The sequence below is a fragment of the Gekko japonicus genome, unplaced genomic scaffold, assembly GCF_001447785.1.
Source record: "Gekko japonicus isolate JY-2015 unplaced genomic scaffold, Gekko_japonicus_V1.1 scaffold391, whole genome shotgun sequence".
Lineage (NCBI taxonomy): Eukaryota > Metazoa > Chordata > Lepidosauria > Squamata > Gekkonidae > Gekko > Gekko japonicus.
Window position 1 is genome coordinate 178,943 of NW_015174286.1, and position 15,131 is coordinate 194,073.

The window sequence follows — 15,131 nt, forward strand, 5'->3', positions numbered from 1 at the left end:
AACGCCCCACACCACTACGGGGCGCAGTCCGGCGGAACTACTGCTGGGCCGCCGCCTGATGTCTCGGCTGGATCGCACGAGGCCGCCAGGGGGTTCTTTCCTGAAGACTGAAGATCCGGTGTACGCACGGAACTACGCCAAGGGGCCCACCTGGATTCCGGCTCGGGTCATCCGAGTGAAGGGCCCCAGATCGTATGAGGTCTCGTGCGAGGACGGCCAAGTATTACACAGGCACATCGACCAGCTACGCCGCCGGACGCTGCCGGTGGACCCAGAGGACTCGGACTGGGCCAGAATTCCGGAGGCAACGCCAGAAGCCCCACTGCCGGAAACGGGGCCACGGCCTACTACCGAGGCCGCCACTACGCTACCACCAGCACAAGCCCCCGACGCACCGCGGGAGGGCCCGGGGGAACCTGCACTCCCAGCCCCGCGACCCGTCAGCTCGCCGCCAAGGGCTCCCGGGGCAGACGCCACCACCGTCCCCGAACCTCGCCGCTCGGCTCGCATCAGGAAGCCCCCAGCCTACCTAGAGGACTTTGTCTGCGGATGCATCGCGGACCATGGGGGGAGGGGTGTAGTGTATCAGGCCCTGACAGGGCCGGGCATGCCTGGACTTGTCCAGGCACAAATACCCAAAGCTTCAGACCTAAAGACAATGGGCAAATAGGATCCTAGCCAGGCCCAATGAAAGGGCTAGGTCCTGGCCAAGAGGCCAATAGGTCTCTTGGTTACTGTAAATAGCCTATCGGGAGTGGGGGTGTGTGTTGGTGGTGGGTTTCTCAGAGGGAATATAAGCCGGCCTGCGAGCCGGTTAGTTGTCTTTGTCCTGAACTAAATAAAGGTATGCTTAGCTGAAATCACTCTCCGTCTGCATACTTTTCAGCTTTCTTCCCTTTTCCTTCAGAGTGACTTAAAAGTAAGCCTTTCCTTCAGCTATACCAATATGGAAAATTTCATGTCCTTCCCAAATTTGCACATATATTCTACTACTGCAGTGACCTTCACGCACAACACAGGAGACAAAGCAAAGTTCCAGAGTCAGCTCATAATGTATAATGTTACCTTCATATCAGCTTCACCTCCACTGTGCGTATCCTGACAGAAGAAATTATATCCTCCTTCCCATACTCCTGTCACCAGCTAATAAAAAGGGAAATAAACAGTCAATTGTTGACAACACTACACTTTTTTTCATGCTACAAATTTAAAAATGCAATGCTTTAAGTTAATTAACCAAAGTGCTCACCATGTGATCTTAGATAAAGCCCCCAGGAGTGATTTTAAGCTGAGACTGGAGTCAGTTTAAGAGAACTAAAAATGGCCAGAGAAAATTAATGCTTCTCATGTTCCCAAGTTGCCACTGGACAAACGTCTGCAAAATGTGTTTATTGGAGGCACAAAGTAAAATGAGTGTACATGCTACAATCACCTTTCCATGTGACTTTCAAATCACTAAAAATACCCAAAGCCACCTTCTGTTTCCAGCCTTAGTAACTGCTATTTGTTGTAGCTGGCCAAGCAAGTTAGAATTGGTTATTCTCTGTCATGTTCAACTAGGGACTTCTTCAGACAGGATAAGATTAAAGTCTTATTTTGGGTTGGCTCCAGCCAACTTTTCTTCTAGTGAAAATGGAAGGAAGGGTCCCGCTCTGCCCACCCAAAAAGGCTACGTTGAGCTCACAGTTCTGAGGAGTGTTAAGTAAAGCACACGTCTTCAAAAAGCTGAGGCGGGGAGTAATATCCTAAGCTGTAGTCACGTCTATGCTCAAACTGTTTCATTTGTGTAATTAAATCAATTTGCCAGAACAAAATGCGCTAAATGTACACTTCAGTGTGTTTGTACTATTCATGTATCTGGAGACCCCAGTGAGAATGTTTGCACAGCAAGGAAAATGCCCCGCACTGATCTCTTAGAATTCAGGTCACATTCTTTCAGTAACCCAGCTTTCATGGTTTAAGAACGCATTTCATGATCCAAAAGGATTAACTACAACAAACTGTACTGCATTTCAGGACCAATCATGTCCACTGGCCTCTGTGAGAAGGCTCCTTTCTTCAGAGTATTAGCAAACCTGACTGTAACTCGCTGAAGCCAGATATAACATAAACTACAAAGGATTTATAAGCAGCAAACTACAGTAGTAGTTTGGGGTACTAAAGCTTATCTGTTTCCAGCAGCAAATAAAAACAAGCATTTTGTATGCAAAAGCAGACAATAGCCTTATTTTTATAATGCTTCCAGTGTGCAGCACAGCACTAATTGGCAGAGTTTTGGCTAAGCTTTTCTTTGAAAGCAGTGAAAATCTCCTTTAGGAACAGGGCTAGTAGCATTTGCTGTGTTTATGTATTTTTTTTGAAGTTCCACTTAGCAACTTTATTCAGCCTCATATTTTCAACCATGCAAGTACTTTTACAAAGTACCCCTGGGAAAGAGGACCATTAATTGTTCCCTGCAGTATTAGCCACAGACTCGGTCTGTGTGACTGACAAACAATGCAGAATTGTGCAAGCCATTTAAATAGCCGCTTACCATGTAGCTTTCTGATCTGTAGCTACTGACAGTGGACAGACTCCCTACTTTTTCTAGGGAGTGATTTCATCCCACATCTGACTGAAACCTTTCCACAGAGATTTTTCCCTCCTTTCCATCCACTCTTTGGTAACTGACAAGTTTCCTGTTGCTGGTTGTGTCTAAAGTGCTGTCAAGTTGCAGCCGATTTACAGCAACCCTGTAGGGTTTTCAAGGCAAGAGACTAATGTAGGTGGTTTGGCATTGCCTTCCTCCGCACAGTGACCATGGTATTCCTTGGTGGTTTCCCATCCAAATACTACCAATCATCATCATATGACATTGTGTGTAGAATAGCCAGGAGACACTAAGGTTGTCTGGCAGTCAGAAGTTCTAGCTCTTTTTCTAGTATTATGCACCACTAGGTGGCGAGCTAGATTTGTTTTTAAGGCAAAAGACGTTTCAGAAGTGGTTTGCCATTGGTCGCCTCTGCATTACAGCCCTAGTATTCCTTGGAGGTTGCCCTTCCAAATACTAGCCAAGGCTGACCCTGCTTAGTTTCTGAAACCTGACAGCTATCCAGGTCAGGGCGTCTAAATACTAACCAGGGCTGACTCTGTTTAGCTCATAAACTGGGCTAGCCTGGGCCATCGAGATCAGGGCAACTGCCATTTAGGAAGTCCTGATCTACACTTTCTCCAACAAATACTATCAGTTCTCTTACAGAGAAAACAGCAGTTGTAGGACAACCCAGACATTCTGTTCAGTTACCAATGCAACTGTGAAGCAGCCTGACATTGAGATAAGTCCTTGGTTTCTCAAGGTCAGTATTGCCTAAGCTGAGAGGTGGCGTCTTCTCTGTTTCAGGTAGAGATCTTTCACACCCTGTGTTCCCTGGTCCTTTTCACTGGACAGTCTGCAGAGTGAACTGGGACTTGCTGCACAGAAGGCAGATGTTCTCCCACTGAGATGCAGCCCCCCGTCCAGATATACATGGTGGAAATAAAAGGGATAAAGAGATCAGTGGCTATGGAACCAAGATTCGCCCTGCCAACATCAGTTCACAGGCTGAGTGCTTTCGGCTTGTCAACCCCCACTTCTCCAAGCTGAGTCCCTGGCACAGCTTGTTACTGGGGAACGGAAGCCGAGTTACAACTGGGAGAGGAGGATGCAGCGTAAGCTTTCTCAGTTTGGAAAAGCTTTCCCTCACTGGTCATCAATGCAGAGTTTTCTTCAAATTCAGGATCATCTTTCAGTAGGGTTCACCCCTGCCCTACAGCTAGCCACCCCCACCCCCTGCACCATCCTTGCAAGTGAGGGTGGGGTGGGGAACAAAGAGCAACTTTACAATTGAGAAAGAACACATCGCTGGAGTCAGGAAGTGCCCGAGAGAGGTAAAAGAGGAAGCCTCTCATTAATGGGAAAGGACATTCTGGAGCTCCCTGTATTACCACTCCCCCATCAGCGGGGACTTGCCTTCCAGTGGGAAGAGAAGAACTGTGCTCGAGAAAGGGAGGGACGGGACTGGGAGGAGGCGGTATGCTTAACCCCCTTCTTTTTCCCACGTTCTTCTTGAAAGTACTTAAAAAGACCTGAGGTTTTCCCGATATAAGGTGATCCAAGGGGGGGGTAGTACCCACTACTTATTAATGACCAGATATATTGCTCAAGCCCACCTCACTGCCTGAAATCAGGCAACGGAAAACTGAGCACATGCAAAGGAGAGCGAGGCATGGAAAGGGGTTTTACTGAGGCTGTGCCATGGGTGGTAATGCTAGAAATTGGAAGTTGTGGGGAAGGTGGAGTTAGCTTTTTACAGCATAAACCATAGTTCAAATAGTGAGAACCAGTGGTGGTGGTTCAGAATGTCGGATTAGTTCTGGGAGACCCAGGTTTGAATCCCCACTCATACCATGGAAGCTTGCTGGGTGAACTGGGGCCCATCACACTCTCTCAGCCTACCCTACCTCACAGGGTCCTACTGCTGTGGGTCCCCATTGGGGAGAAAAACAGGTTATAAATTAATTAAATAAACCAAACTAGAAACACAACACTTAAGTAAGGCACCATGAATTTCCAGCTTTAAAATGGCAGAATACATAGGACCAGCTTGTGAGAATTATGAGGTCACATTTTTTTTGTCATGAGAGGGGGGAAAAACTGAAGAAAAAATATTCATGATCGGAGTTATAAAAATGACTGGCTACAAGAAAAATATCTTCGTGATTGTGGTGCCAAAGTGTTCCCTACTTGAAGACATACCACAGATGTTATCTTGCTAGAAAATGTGCTCTGACATGGCAAACATATTCAAGAGGAAAAGTAAATGGAAGCTAATTGTATCAGAACAAACTGCTCCTATTATATCTGCACAGTTAGTACAATTCTCAAATGTTGTGATCAAGTGCATCCCAATATGCTTGTGGAAGAAGCCTTGTTTTGTTGGACCATTAAGAATATTTTCCAATAAGGAAATTACATTTTTCAACTGCTATTTCAGGACATTTTATTCATGTGCTTTGGTGGCATACTTGCTGTAAGCCCCTTTAAACATTTTTACAAAAAGATGGGATCAAAAAAATGCATGGTGTGGTTCTATCCTACCCTTCTTCAGAGGTGCTTATGGCACTATACATGAGGTCCATCCAAATACGAGATGGGCCTTCACATTTCTGTGGTAGCGATAAATCTTGGGCCAGCCATACGGTACTGATCTTGTACAAACTGAGAGCAGTCCCAGAACCCTTGGTGACATCAGGGTACAATCAGTTCACAATGTAACCATCCACACCAAAAGCAACATGAGTGTGTGTCCCTCCCCACTCCCTCTCCTTTATTTATAGAACTCACTCACTCAAGGAAATGGATGGGGAGTAGAATAAAGGAAGAACGTCAGCATACAGCACTTTATTGACACAACATGAAGTGATGGGAACCAGCTAAAATGGGTTTAAAAGGCAAATTCATCCAACACACAAAGGCAATAAGGAAGTCCATGACAGCTAAACAAAATGTCCAGGTTCAAAGGGAGTGCATGTGAGAATACCAGCTACTGGGAGGCAACAGCTGTTTCCTTCATGCCATGCTTGTGAGCTTCCTGTAGGCAGATGACTGGCCACCATGAGAAACAGGATGCTGGAATGAATGGACTCTTGGCTCCTCATATTTCTGAGAGTATGGCCTTGCTTGCTTCTTGATATGGGATGAATCTGGCTGCCCAAAGCAACATCATAGTTCATCTCTGTGGTCAAGCCATCTATGAAAGAGACCACTTTACCTTCCCGTTGGAATTCACATCCACATCCAGCTTATTACATTCAATAGTATTATTGAATCACCCTCATTTTCACTTGGCTCCCTAGCTCAGAACACACGAGACAGAAGGTGTGCACAGATTAAGTACTAGGCTGCATAGCTTCTGGCACGTGAATGGTCCACCAAACAAAATAAGTGGCCTTGGTGCACCATGTAATGAGGGACAGATTAATGCTGGAAGCAAACATGCCTTCCTAGAGATTGTGGAAACCATGAAGAAGACAACATTTACAGGTTGTGTGAGATGTTATTTAAGGATCCAACCAGTGAGTACCACAAATGCAAGAGTTTGAAACACCCTCAGACATAATTCAGCTACGCCACATGGCCTTTTTGGTTGTGACTAGAGGAGATTGGGAGTAGGGATAAAAATAATGCATGTTATACTTCTGTGGCCTAACCGCTAGCGTGAATGCACAAGAAAAATTAAGGAAGCAACTTTCCACTATACACAATATGTGGGAATGTACTCCTTTTCAGTAGTCAAGATGAGTCTCTATATGCAATTCTTGAGCAATATAGGTCTTTCCATATTTTTCACACTCTCTGCTACATCAGACTTGGTACATTTTCAGTTCTTTAAGGTGTGACCAAATTAATAAAGGATGACAGGGGGAAAAGCAGCTTTCCCAAAGCTCTCAAGTTTTATTACAGCTGCTATGAAAGGCTGCTACTAAAAAGTGAACTTTACCAGGATGAACGTGATACCCTCTATCACTCACTTCCTGTTAAAGGGAAGCGTCTCATATATGACTATATCCATTTTTAAAGTCTGTGCACTGCTTCAGCTGCAATTAGGCAGAAAGTACAAGTTATACATTCCTGAAAATAATATTGTGACTTTTGGTTTCCTTGTATATTTCAAGCAGTTTTTCCATATCATTCCTTTTAATAGTTCTTTTCTTATGCCAAGGGTTGGTTTACACATGAGTATAACCTGGTCTCTTATACATAGATGACTTGCAGACAGCAGTGTGATCTGTTGTCTCTTAAAGAAAAAGGGATATGGTGGAGTTTTTCTACATGCAAGTGATCACTGGATGTTAAAAGTTGAATGATGAATACACATGCATGAACTGGGCATAGAGGGCTCCACATGATCGCTGTTCGAGCTGTTTAAATGGAAACAGCCTCAACACTGTGACATCTTTCCCTCTCTTCCACTAAAGTATCCTACCAAAAAATGGGTAATCTGGACTAGACTGCATCTGATATGTTAATGGGTGGTGTGAATCTGACTTTTATTGAAAGAGTAATCATAGAAGACTCAAAACAAGTATCTTAGAACTGTTCCATTGTTCCCACAGAAAAAGACCACAACTTCTACTGAAAGGATCAACACAGACAGAAATCATCACACACAAGCATCAATTATTTCTTACCTCATAAAACATATAAAGGGAGAGCAACGTAAGTCCCAGGTTATAGACCACTAGAATACCCCTGCATGAGAACGGCTGTCTGTTCTGCATATACTTTGGTCCCAACCATACGATTAGTAAGTAAAAGACAGAAAAAATAAAGGTAGGTGTGTAATCACTCAGGAGAAGCCACCCTTTTACTCTGGGATCTGAAACAGAACACAAACACAAAGTTACTACATTTAGGCACTAAAAATGTCATAAGGCTAACAAAATATTTGTCATTCTGAAGGGCATGGTGGCCACATAGATGGATGCACCAACTGCAGAGTTCTCTGATTTACTCTGGCACCAGAACCCAAGAACAGGGGGGTCCCAGTACAAACTGTGGTGGTCCCCCCCCCCCCCAAGCAAGGCTTTAGCAACAAAAGCTGAGGGAATAAGCAGCTGGCAAATACAATTAGAAAGGCTGATTGTTTGGAATTATACAACAACCTCTACATGTAGTGTGGTTTTATTTAATTGCCCTGTTGCTAAGGGAAGTACAACTAATTATTCTCCCTTTACAAAATGCTGCTTCCCAGTGGGAGCATTTGATACTAGCCTTCATATTTATCTCCAAATCTTGATTCCAGGAACATTTATTCCAAACTTCCTTTTCAGTCTCTTGTTTCTCCTCCCATCCCTCAATCTCTGCATCAGGCTTTCAAAATATAAGCAGTATTCCACCTTATTAGATTCTTCTCCCACCAGAGGTGCCTGGCTCACTGTTTAATTTTTACATTCACAACATGATTGAATTCTACAGTTAAAATTGCCAGGTTTATTGGGGGGAGGTAAGAACTTAAGGTTTTGTTTTTTTAAAAAAATTGCTCTGAATTTTCTTAGCTTGCAGAAGCAAGACACAGTTTGAGCTCACTGGTTTTATACAAGAGATAAAAAAGAAATCTAAGATTTTACTGTTAATAGCCCCACTTTAAAATGTTGGGGCATCCATGCTGAGAAACTTGGGGACATTATCCAATTCAAAGGTAAACAGTTTTTTCAATACCTTGCTGATCTTAAATTAATACGTAGGTTTATGAATATATGAAGCTGCCTTATGCAGAGAGTCAGGCTGCTGGTCTGCCTTGTTCAATATAAGCTGCTCTGCCTGGAAGCTGCTCTCCAAGATCACAGACTGAAGCACTTCTGTTCACATACCTCTTTCCATACGAGATGCAAGAAAATGAACCTAGGATCATTTACATGTGATGTATGCGTGTTTACCACAGAGCTATGGCCTCTACATTTGTTGTTGTTCAGTTGCACACAAATCTTAGATATCCACTAATGCAACATTACATTTATGATTTTTTTTTGTTCTGAATTTTGCTGTTGAGCAGCAATACCAGGTTTGAGGTCACTTACATATGGAACTGTTCAACATGCTGCTCCCATAAACTGGCGCCTGCATGTAAAGCAGTTCCTACGACCACATTAACATTGGGATTCTACTGTAAGAATTTAGCCCTGTTGGCTGGCCCACTTACGTGGATTCAAAATTTTGTCAACTCTGCTGATGCAGTCTTCCATTTGAGATGTTGACAGAGGAGCACAGTGGATTCAAGCTGAAAGTGTCTCGGTTTAAGTATCCTAGGGTTTAAAATATCCTGGGCAGCGGAGCAAAACTGCTCTCCCAGTTTCGTTCTGGAAAGTTTCTGAAGTAGTCTTACTTAAAAAAAAATTATTTGCTACCTGCAGGTGGTTAAGGTCATGACAGCTTAAATCATTGGCCCATTCACAGATTGTTCCACTGAGAAAAGGTTGTTTACCTAGAAGGAAATTGCAAGCTCCAATCCATTTTTTTTTAAACCAACGATCCTAAAGCACATCCTTTATAGTTCCTCAGATAAACCTGTCCCTTGTGCTTCAGTTCAAGTTGCTACTGCTCAGTATCTGTGCTGTAAATTTTGCAGAGCCCAATATGTGCAAGGATATTTGACAATCATCAGGCCCTCAGCGGTTCCACCTATCCCAAACAAAAATCACATACCTCTTGGTCCAAGCCACACATCCAGATAGCTATTGATTGTTTTATCCAGGGATTCCATTGTAAAAACCTGCAGAGAGGAAAGAGAGAAACTGAATGTCAACTTCTGCTGAAGATGAAATTAGAGTATCTCATTCTCAGCATGGCCAAATCTACATGTACTTAAATCCAGAGACAAGAGAGGTTTTCCTACAAACCTGAAAAATGCCCGGGTTTGCAGAAAAATCTGAAATACGAGAAAAATGTATTGGGAGGGTTAAACCCCCTCAAATGATAAAAGAAGTGCCTGTAGCTTTCACAAATGAATGCCCTCAGTGGCTGTTGCGAGGCAACCACAATAGTATTGCCAGTATTCAACCCTGGTTCTGTCAGTAAAAGGCAGAGGTAGGGCCAGGGTCCTTTCAAGGGGTGCTTCGGATTTTAATGGAGGATTAATCACAGACAGGCTAAAGCAGCAACCTCTGGGGAAGGAATGCATATGCCCCAAAATATCCCAGGCTCATCTGAACCATGCCATCTGATACATTTGAAACATGCTGATGAACTGCAATAATGAAGTCCAGGAACACAATTTTCTTGTTTAGTTGTTCAAAATTGCATAAGCTCTATACATGTTGACAGAACAGGTCGGTACCTGCTGAACACACACAGAAATGTCTGCACTGAGCCTTCTGTACCTACAGATCTATATGTGGCAGTCTCTAAAGAACACTGCAAATAGCAGGGTACTGAACACGAAGACACCCTTCTGTTAGGGGCTCACGGTAGACATGCAACTGTATGCATGGCTAATCGATGGGGTTAGGGTTCCCAACACTGCCTTGGCAAATAGCAGAAGATTCAGGGGATGGCACCTGGGGAAGGCTGAGTTCAAGAAGATGTGATATCACTTTTAGGTGATGATCTAAGCTGCATCCCCTAGTCTCTATTATCTTTTACCACAGAAACTAGAGGAAATTCCTAGAGCATCACTATGTGGGGGCCATTTTTTCCCTCCTGTTCAATTCCTCGGGATAGAAAATAGGGTTGGGGTAGGGTTTCCAAGTACCTACCTACGATCCGGCGGGGGACACATGCTTCCCCGCCGGAAGATTCTTGCTTGGAACACCGGCGCTGCACTATTCGTTCGCCCAGACATGACGTAGGCACGTAGCTGGGCGATGCTCTGGTAATGGGACTGGAAACTCGATGGTACCGGCTATGTGCCTACGTCACGTCTGGGTGACGGAATAGTGCAGCGCCTGTGTTTTCCCTGTGGGAATGGTCCCGTGAAGAACTATACATCCCCGGCCGAATTAAGGTAAGTACTTGGGAGCCCTGGGTTGGGGCCAACAGGTGCATTCTAGACTCCTCTACCTACACTGCACACCATACTGACCACCCGAACAGGGCTTATTTTGTCATGTATGCAGTTCTGTTGTTGCCTTTAGTGCTGCTGCTAGCAGAACCTGACACGTGCATGTGCATTTCACATATGATACAGAAAACTAAGAGATTTGTTTCACATAGCACACCAGAAGGCCAGTCACACAACTATACACCGGAGAGAAATACACACTCAGTTTAGATTTGTGCTCGACCAGCTTTGTCCTACATTAATATGTGTATGCATAAGAAGCTGAAAGATGACGTTCTGAAAATGCCTCAAAGATTACATTATGCAGACATTCCCCTTTAAAGCTGTGATATTTTAAGGACTGCTCACTATTTAATGTGTGAGGCATCTAGGTAAGAACATGCTTGCATTCAGCAGCTGATAACTATGGGGAGATGACAAAAGATGAGAGAAGGCCTCCCAGAATCCAGAAACGGGAGTGAGACCATCGTAACCCATGGATCACTGTGTTTTAATGGAACACTTTAAGGAGATACCAGTGATCCTTACCAATCTTAATCAAAATCAGTGAAAACAATCTTGAAAGCATCATAAAAGAAAGTGTCAACATCTAAGCTGCCTGTACCTTACACGAATAGTGAACAACAACATCTACAAGTTCAAATGTGAAACTGAAACTGTAATAGCTTGCATTATGACTAGGCGTAACTACAAAGGAAAAACATAATTAAGAGGGACTCTCTTCTCCTGAATATCCCACCCTAGTTTATAAATAACCTTTGAGTCCCTTGAAGTCAACAGACAGTAAAAACTTCAAACAAGGTAGTAATTCATTTTAACAGGGATTCCAAGCACTTCAACAAAGCTTATGTGCAGCCCAATACTAAATGAGTCAATACAGCAGAACAAGCCATGCCACACCGTGGCCTCAGTTCCTCTTCCCCATTCTGGCAGATGTAGCTGAGCACACCACCTCCTGACTGTGCATAGTGAACATGGTTATTATGCCACTTTCCGTCATTTGAGGATGGGGAAGCCTCCTCCTCGCTGCCTATTTCTACAACCGAAGTTCAGGAGGAGGCCTATTTCTCCAGTACCTTTTTGTCCTGCCCTTCCTCTAAGGAACTCCAAGGAGCTCAAGGCCACATACATCATTCTCCTCTCCTCCATTTTATCCTTCCAACAATCCTATGAAATGATCACAACCATAGGGCTTCCCTTCACTCCTGAAGCAATTTTATTAAACTACTGGACAGATTTATTTATGAGAAACACTACAAGAGAATTGATTGCTATTTTGCTAGCTGCAACATCATTAGTTATTTCCACAAAATGGAAAGATCAGACTCCCCCCTCAATATCCCAATGTCATAACAAAATCTGGGACCAATTTATAATGGGTAAACACTCATATTCCACATCTCCTTTAGATGGACAAAAATATCATTCAAAATTCGTTGCTATTTAGTGCCCAGTTTTCGAGCAAGGGAACCTTTACCTTTACAATACATGGCTGAACAAAATGTAATCCCCATGAATTTACTACATAATTGAGAAATTGAGGTATAATGGTAGGATTATATTTTGGGATGCTGTAGGGGAATACACAAATATACAATTAATCCTTGAGTGTGTGTGGTTGGATTACTAAGCATGTTAGCTATCATGTTTATTTTTGATTGTATTTAAAGTTACAGTTTTGGTTTTATGTTTGTAATACATTTCATATGTTTAAGAAAATTACAAAAATAAAAATTAAAAACAACAATCCTGTGAAGTAGATCAAGACTGAAAGCAACTAGCCCAAGTCACCCTGCAAGTTCTATGGCATGGGGGGAGGGGGGAGATCTGAACCTGGGTTGTCCCTAGAGATGTGAAGGCCCAGAAAAAAACCTGAAGCATTTTTGGGGGGGATATCCCCCCCTTTTCCCCTGAAGCCTTTTTTGCTTTTTTCCAAAAAAATGGAAAAATTGAAAAAAAGAAAAGAAAAAAATTAATTGTGGAACATTTTATTTTAACATGATGAATAAAATATTTTAAGACAAGGTGTTCAAATATTTTCAAAACAAGCAAGTCCTAGGTTACAAACTGAACTCTCCAATGCAAGAACAAGATGCATTTCTTCCTTTAGGAGGTGCTATTGTCACAAGAAAAGAAAAAGCTTTCAGTTTTGTTTTTGCATATGGGTGGGTATGCTGGCACTCAAGGTTCACTAGGCCTCAAAGCATTGGAAGAAAATACAGAGCAACAAAAAGGACCTGAAAGTATGTACTTAATTTAAAAAGGTAAGAGTTTTCATTTATCCGATTCCAGAAAACTGAATCATTTAGCTACATTAGTTTATCTTTATAACCTTTGTGTAAATAATAATTTAATTACTACTAATCCGGTTCTTTACTTCCCTCCACCCACCCACAATAATTGTTTGGATACACTATATTTTTAATATACTAGTTGTGATCATTTCATGCCAAGTAAAATTGTTCACAGTCATATCTTATGTTCCTAAAGTAGCAGAATGACTTTCAATCTGAAAAAGAAAAAAGTGCTAATGTGGCATTTTTTTCAATTTTTCTGAAAATTTCCGTTTTTTTCGGGGGGGGGGACTGGGTTTTTCCCCAAGCTTCAATATTTCTGGAAATTTACATCTCTAGCTCTCCCACTATATCCAGCTGGCTCTCTCTCAGGTCCTATTGTCAGCAGAGCCCTACCAGCTGTTGCACTTCACTGGCAAATTCTGAACTTGAGGTGGGGGCACATCCCTTTGCACAAAGATCCCAAGTTCAATTCCTGGAATCTCCAGTTAAAAGAAACTTAAAACACAGCACTGAGAAGATCTCTGCCTGAGGAAAGCCATAGGCAGATTGAGCAGCTACTATATTGTACAGCAACATCATACACAACCATTCAATCACAGTGCCGGGGCCTTAGTTCTGGTGGAAAGTGACATCAAGTCATACCCAACTTATGGTGACCCCATAGAGTTTTCAAGGCAAGAGACATTCAGAGGTGCTTTGGCATGGAAAGCAATTGCAGGACTGATCACCCCATCTGAAGGGCAAGCAGCTTTTCCTGGAACCAAGTAGGGGTGGTGATGGTAAAATGCATACTCTCCTGTTCTCTTGCTTCCCTCACAGAGCAATGGCAAAAGGGCAGGCTGTTGGGTCCTGTCTGTATGCCAAATATTCTCTTAACAACCTTGACTGCTGGTAGGGGAAAAATACAAAGGGATAGCTGATCTTCATTAAGTGATCTTCAGCATGCACCTTACTCTACTATTCTGAATTTATCATGCTGTGCCTTGCTCAGAGCACCTGAATTATTAGGAAGTAATGAGCATAAGGAGCTGTGGTGGCTCAAGTGGTTAAGACGCTGAACTGCAGGCTGTGGAAGGTCAGTAGTTCAGCAGTTTGAGACCCAAGTGTGCCGCATGATGGAGTGAGCTCCCATCTCTAGTTCCAGCTCCTGCCAACCTAGCAGTTCGAAAGTAAGAAACTGCAAGTAGATAAACAGGTACCATCTCTCCCTGGCCCCTCTCCCTGGCCTACAAAGGCAGCACAGAAGGCACCTCCCTGTTCTCATAAAAGACACAGAGAGGAACATAGGGAGGAGGAGGAGGATTCTTCCGTTTCCAACATTGAAGACAGGGAGGAGGGAGAATTCCTCTCGGAGGAGGAAGATGAAGAAATGAAAATGCCAGAACAATCTAGTAGATTTTTTTTTTAAGATTATATTTATTTCAGTTTTCTTGAATGCATTACATCATGCATATCATATTCAATTTACACATATATATACATCAACTTCTGGAGTCTCACATTGTCCTACATGACAGATTAACATGTTGTCTCTAGCCATTTGTAAAACATTTCCCATCTGTTGCAAAATACTTTTGTATCTTTATTCTGCAGTATTGAGGTCAGTTTGTCTGTCTCAACCACTTCCTGTACTTTAGTGATTAATTCTTTTTTTGAAGGTATTCCCCCTTGTTTCCATTTCTTGGCAAATAAAATACGCGCTGCTGTATTTATATATCCCATAACATATTTTTCTTTTCTTTTGTATTTCTCTGGTATTACATTTAACAAGAAGAATTCTGGTTGATATGGTATCTCTATTTTGAGTATGTCACTCAACAACTTGTGTATCTTATGCCAATATCGTTGGGTCAAGGTACATCTCCACCACATATGGTAGAAAGTACCTATATTGTTTTTACACTTCCAACAGTTCTTGGACATATTTGGGTAACACTTAGCTAGTTTGTCTGGTGACCAGTGCCACCTATGAAGCATTTTAAACACATTTTCCTTATATGGAATAGATCTTAGATGTTTTGTAGCTGTCCACACATTTGACCAATTTTCTATAACATAACCAAAGTCTTGCATCCAGGAAATCATCGTACTTTTGACTTCTTCATCTAACTCATAGTTTACCAAAAACAACTTATACATATTTTGTATCAATTTATCATTTGTGGATAACCACAGCTTATCCAAGTCATTTTTTTCATGATAAAATCCACTCTTTTTATCTTTATCGTAGCTTGTTTTCAACTGCATATTTTGCCAC

The 15,131-nt window shown here is 42.6% G+C and overlaps 1 protein-coding gene across 2 annotated transcripts in view; it reads right to left on the reverse strand.

Annotated features, from left to right (window-relative positions):
* The window catches only part of ELOVL5 (ELOVL fatty acid elongase 5), a 103,697-nt gene that overhangs the window by 20,829 nt on the left and 67,737 nt on the right, over positions 1 to 15,131 (reverse strand). For both annotated transcript variants that reach the window (XM_015423979.1, XM_015423980.1), the window contains exons 2-4: positions 9,224 to 9,290; positions 7,210 to 7,397; positions 1,066 to 1,143 (exon numbers count right to left, since the gene is read on the reverse strand). In XM_015423979.1, coding sequence (XP_015279465.1) covers positions 1,066 to 1,143; positions 7,210 to 7,397; positions 9,224 to 9,281 — 324 coding nt within the window. In that variant the 5' untranslated portion in view covers positions 9,282 to 9,290. The remainder of the gene's footprint in view (positions 1 to 1,065; positions 1,144 to 7,209; positions 7,398 to 9,223; positions 9,291 to 15,131) is intronic.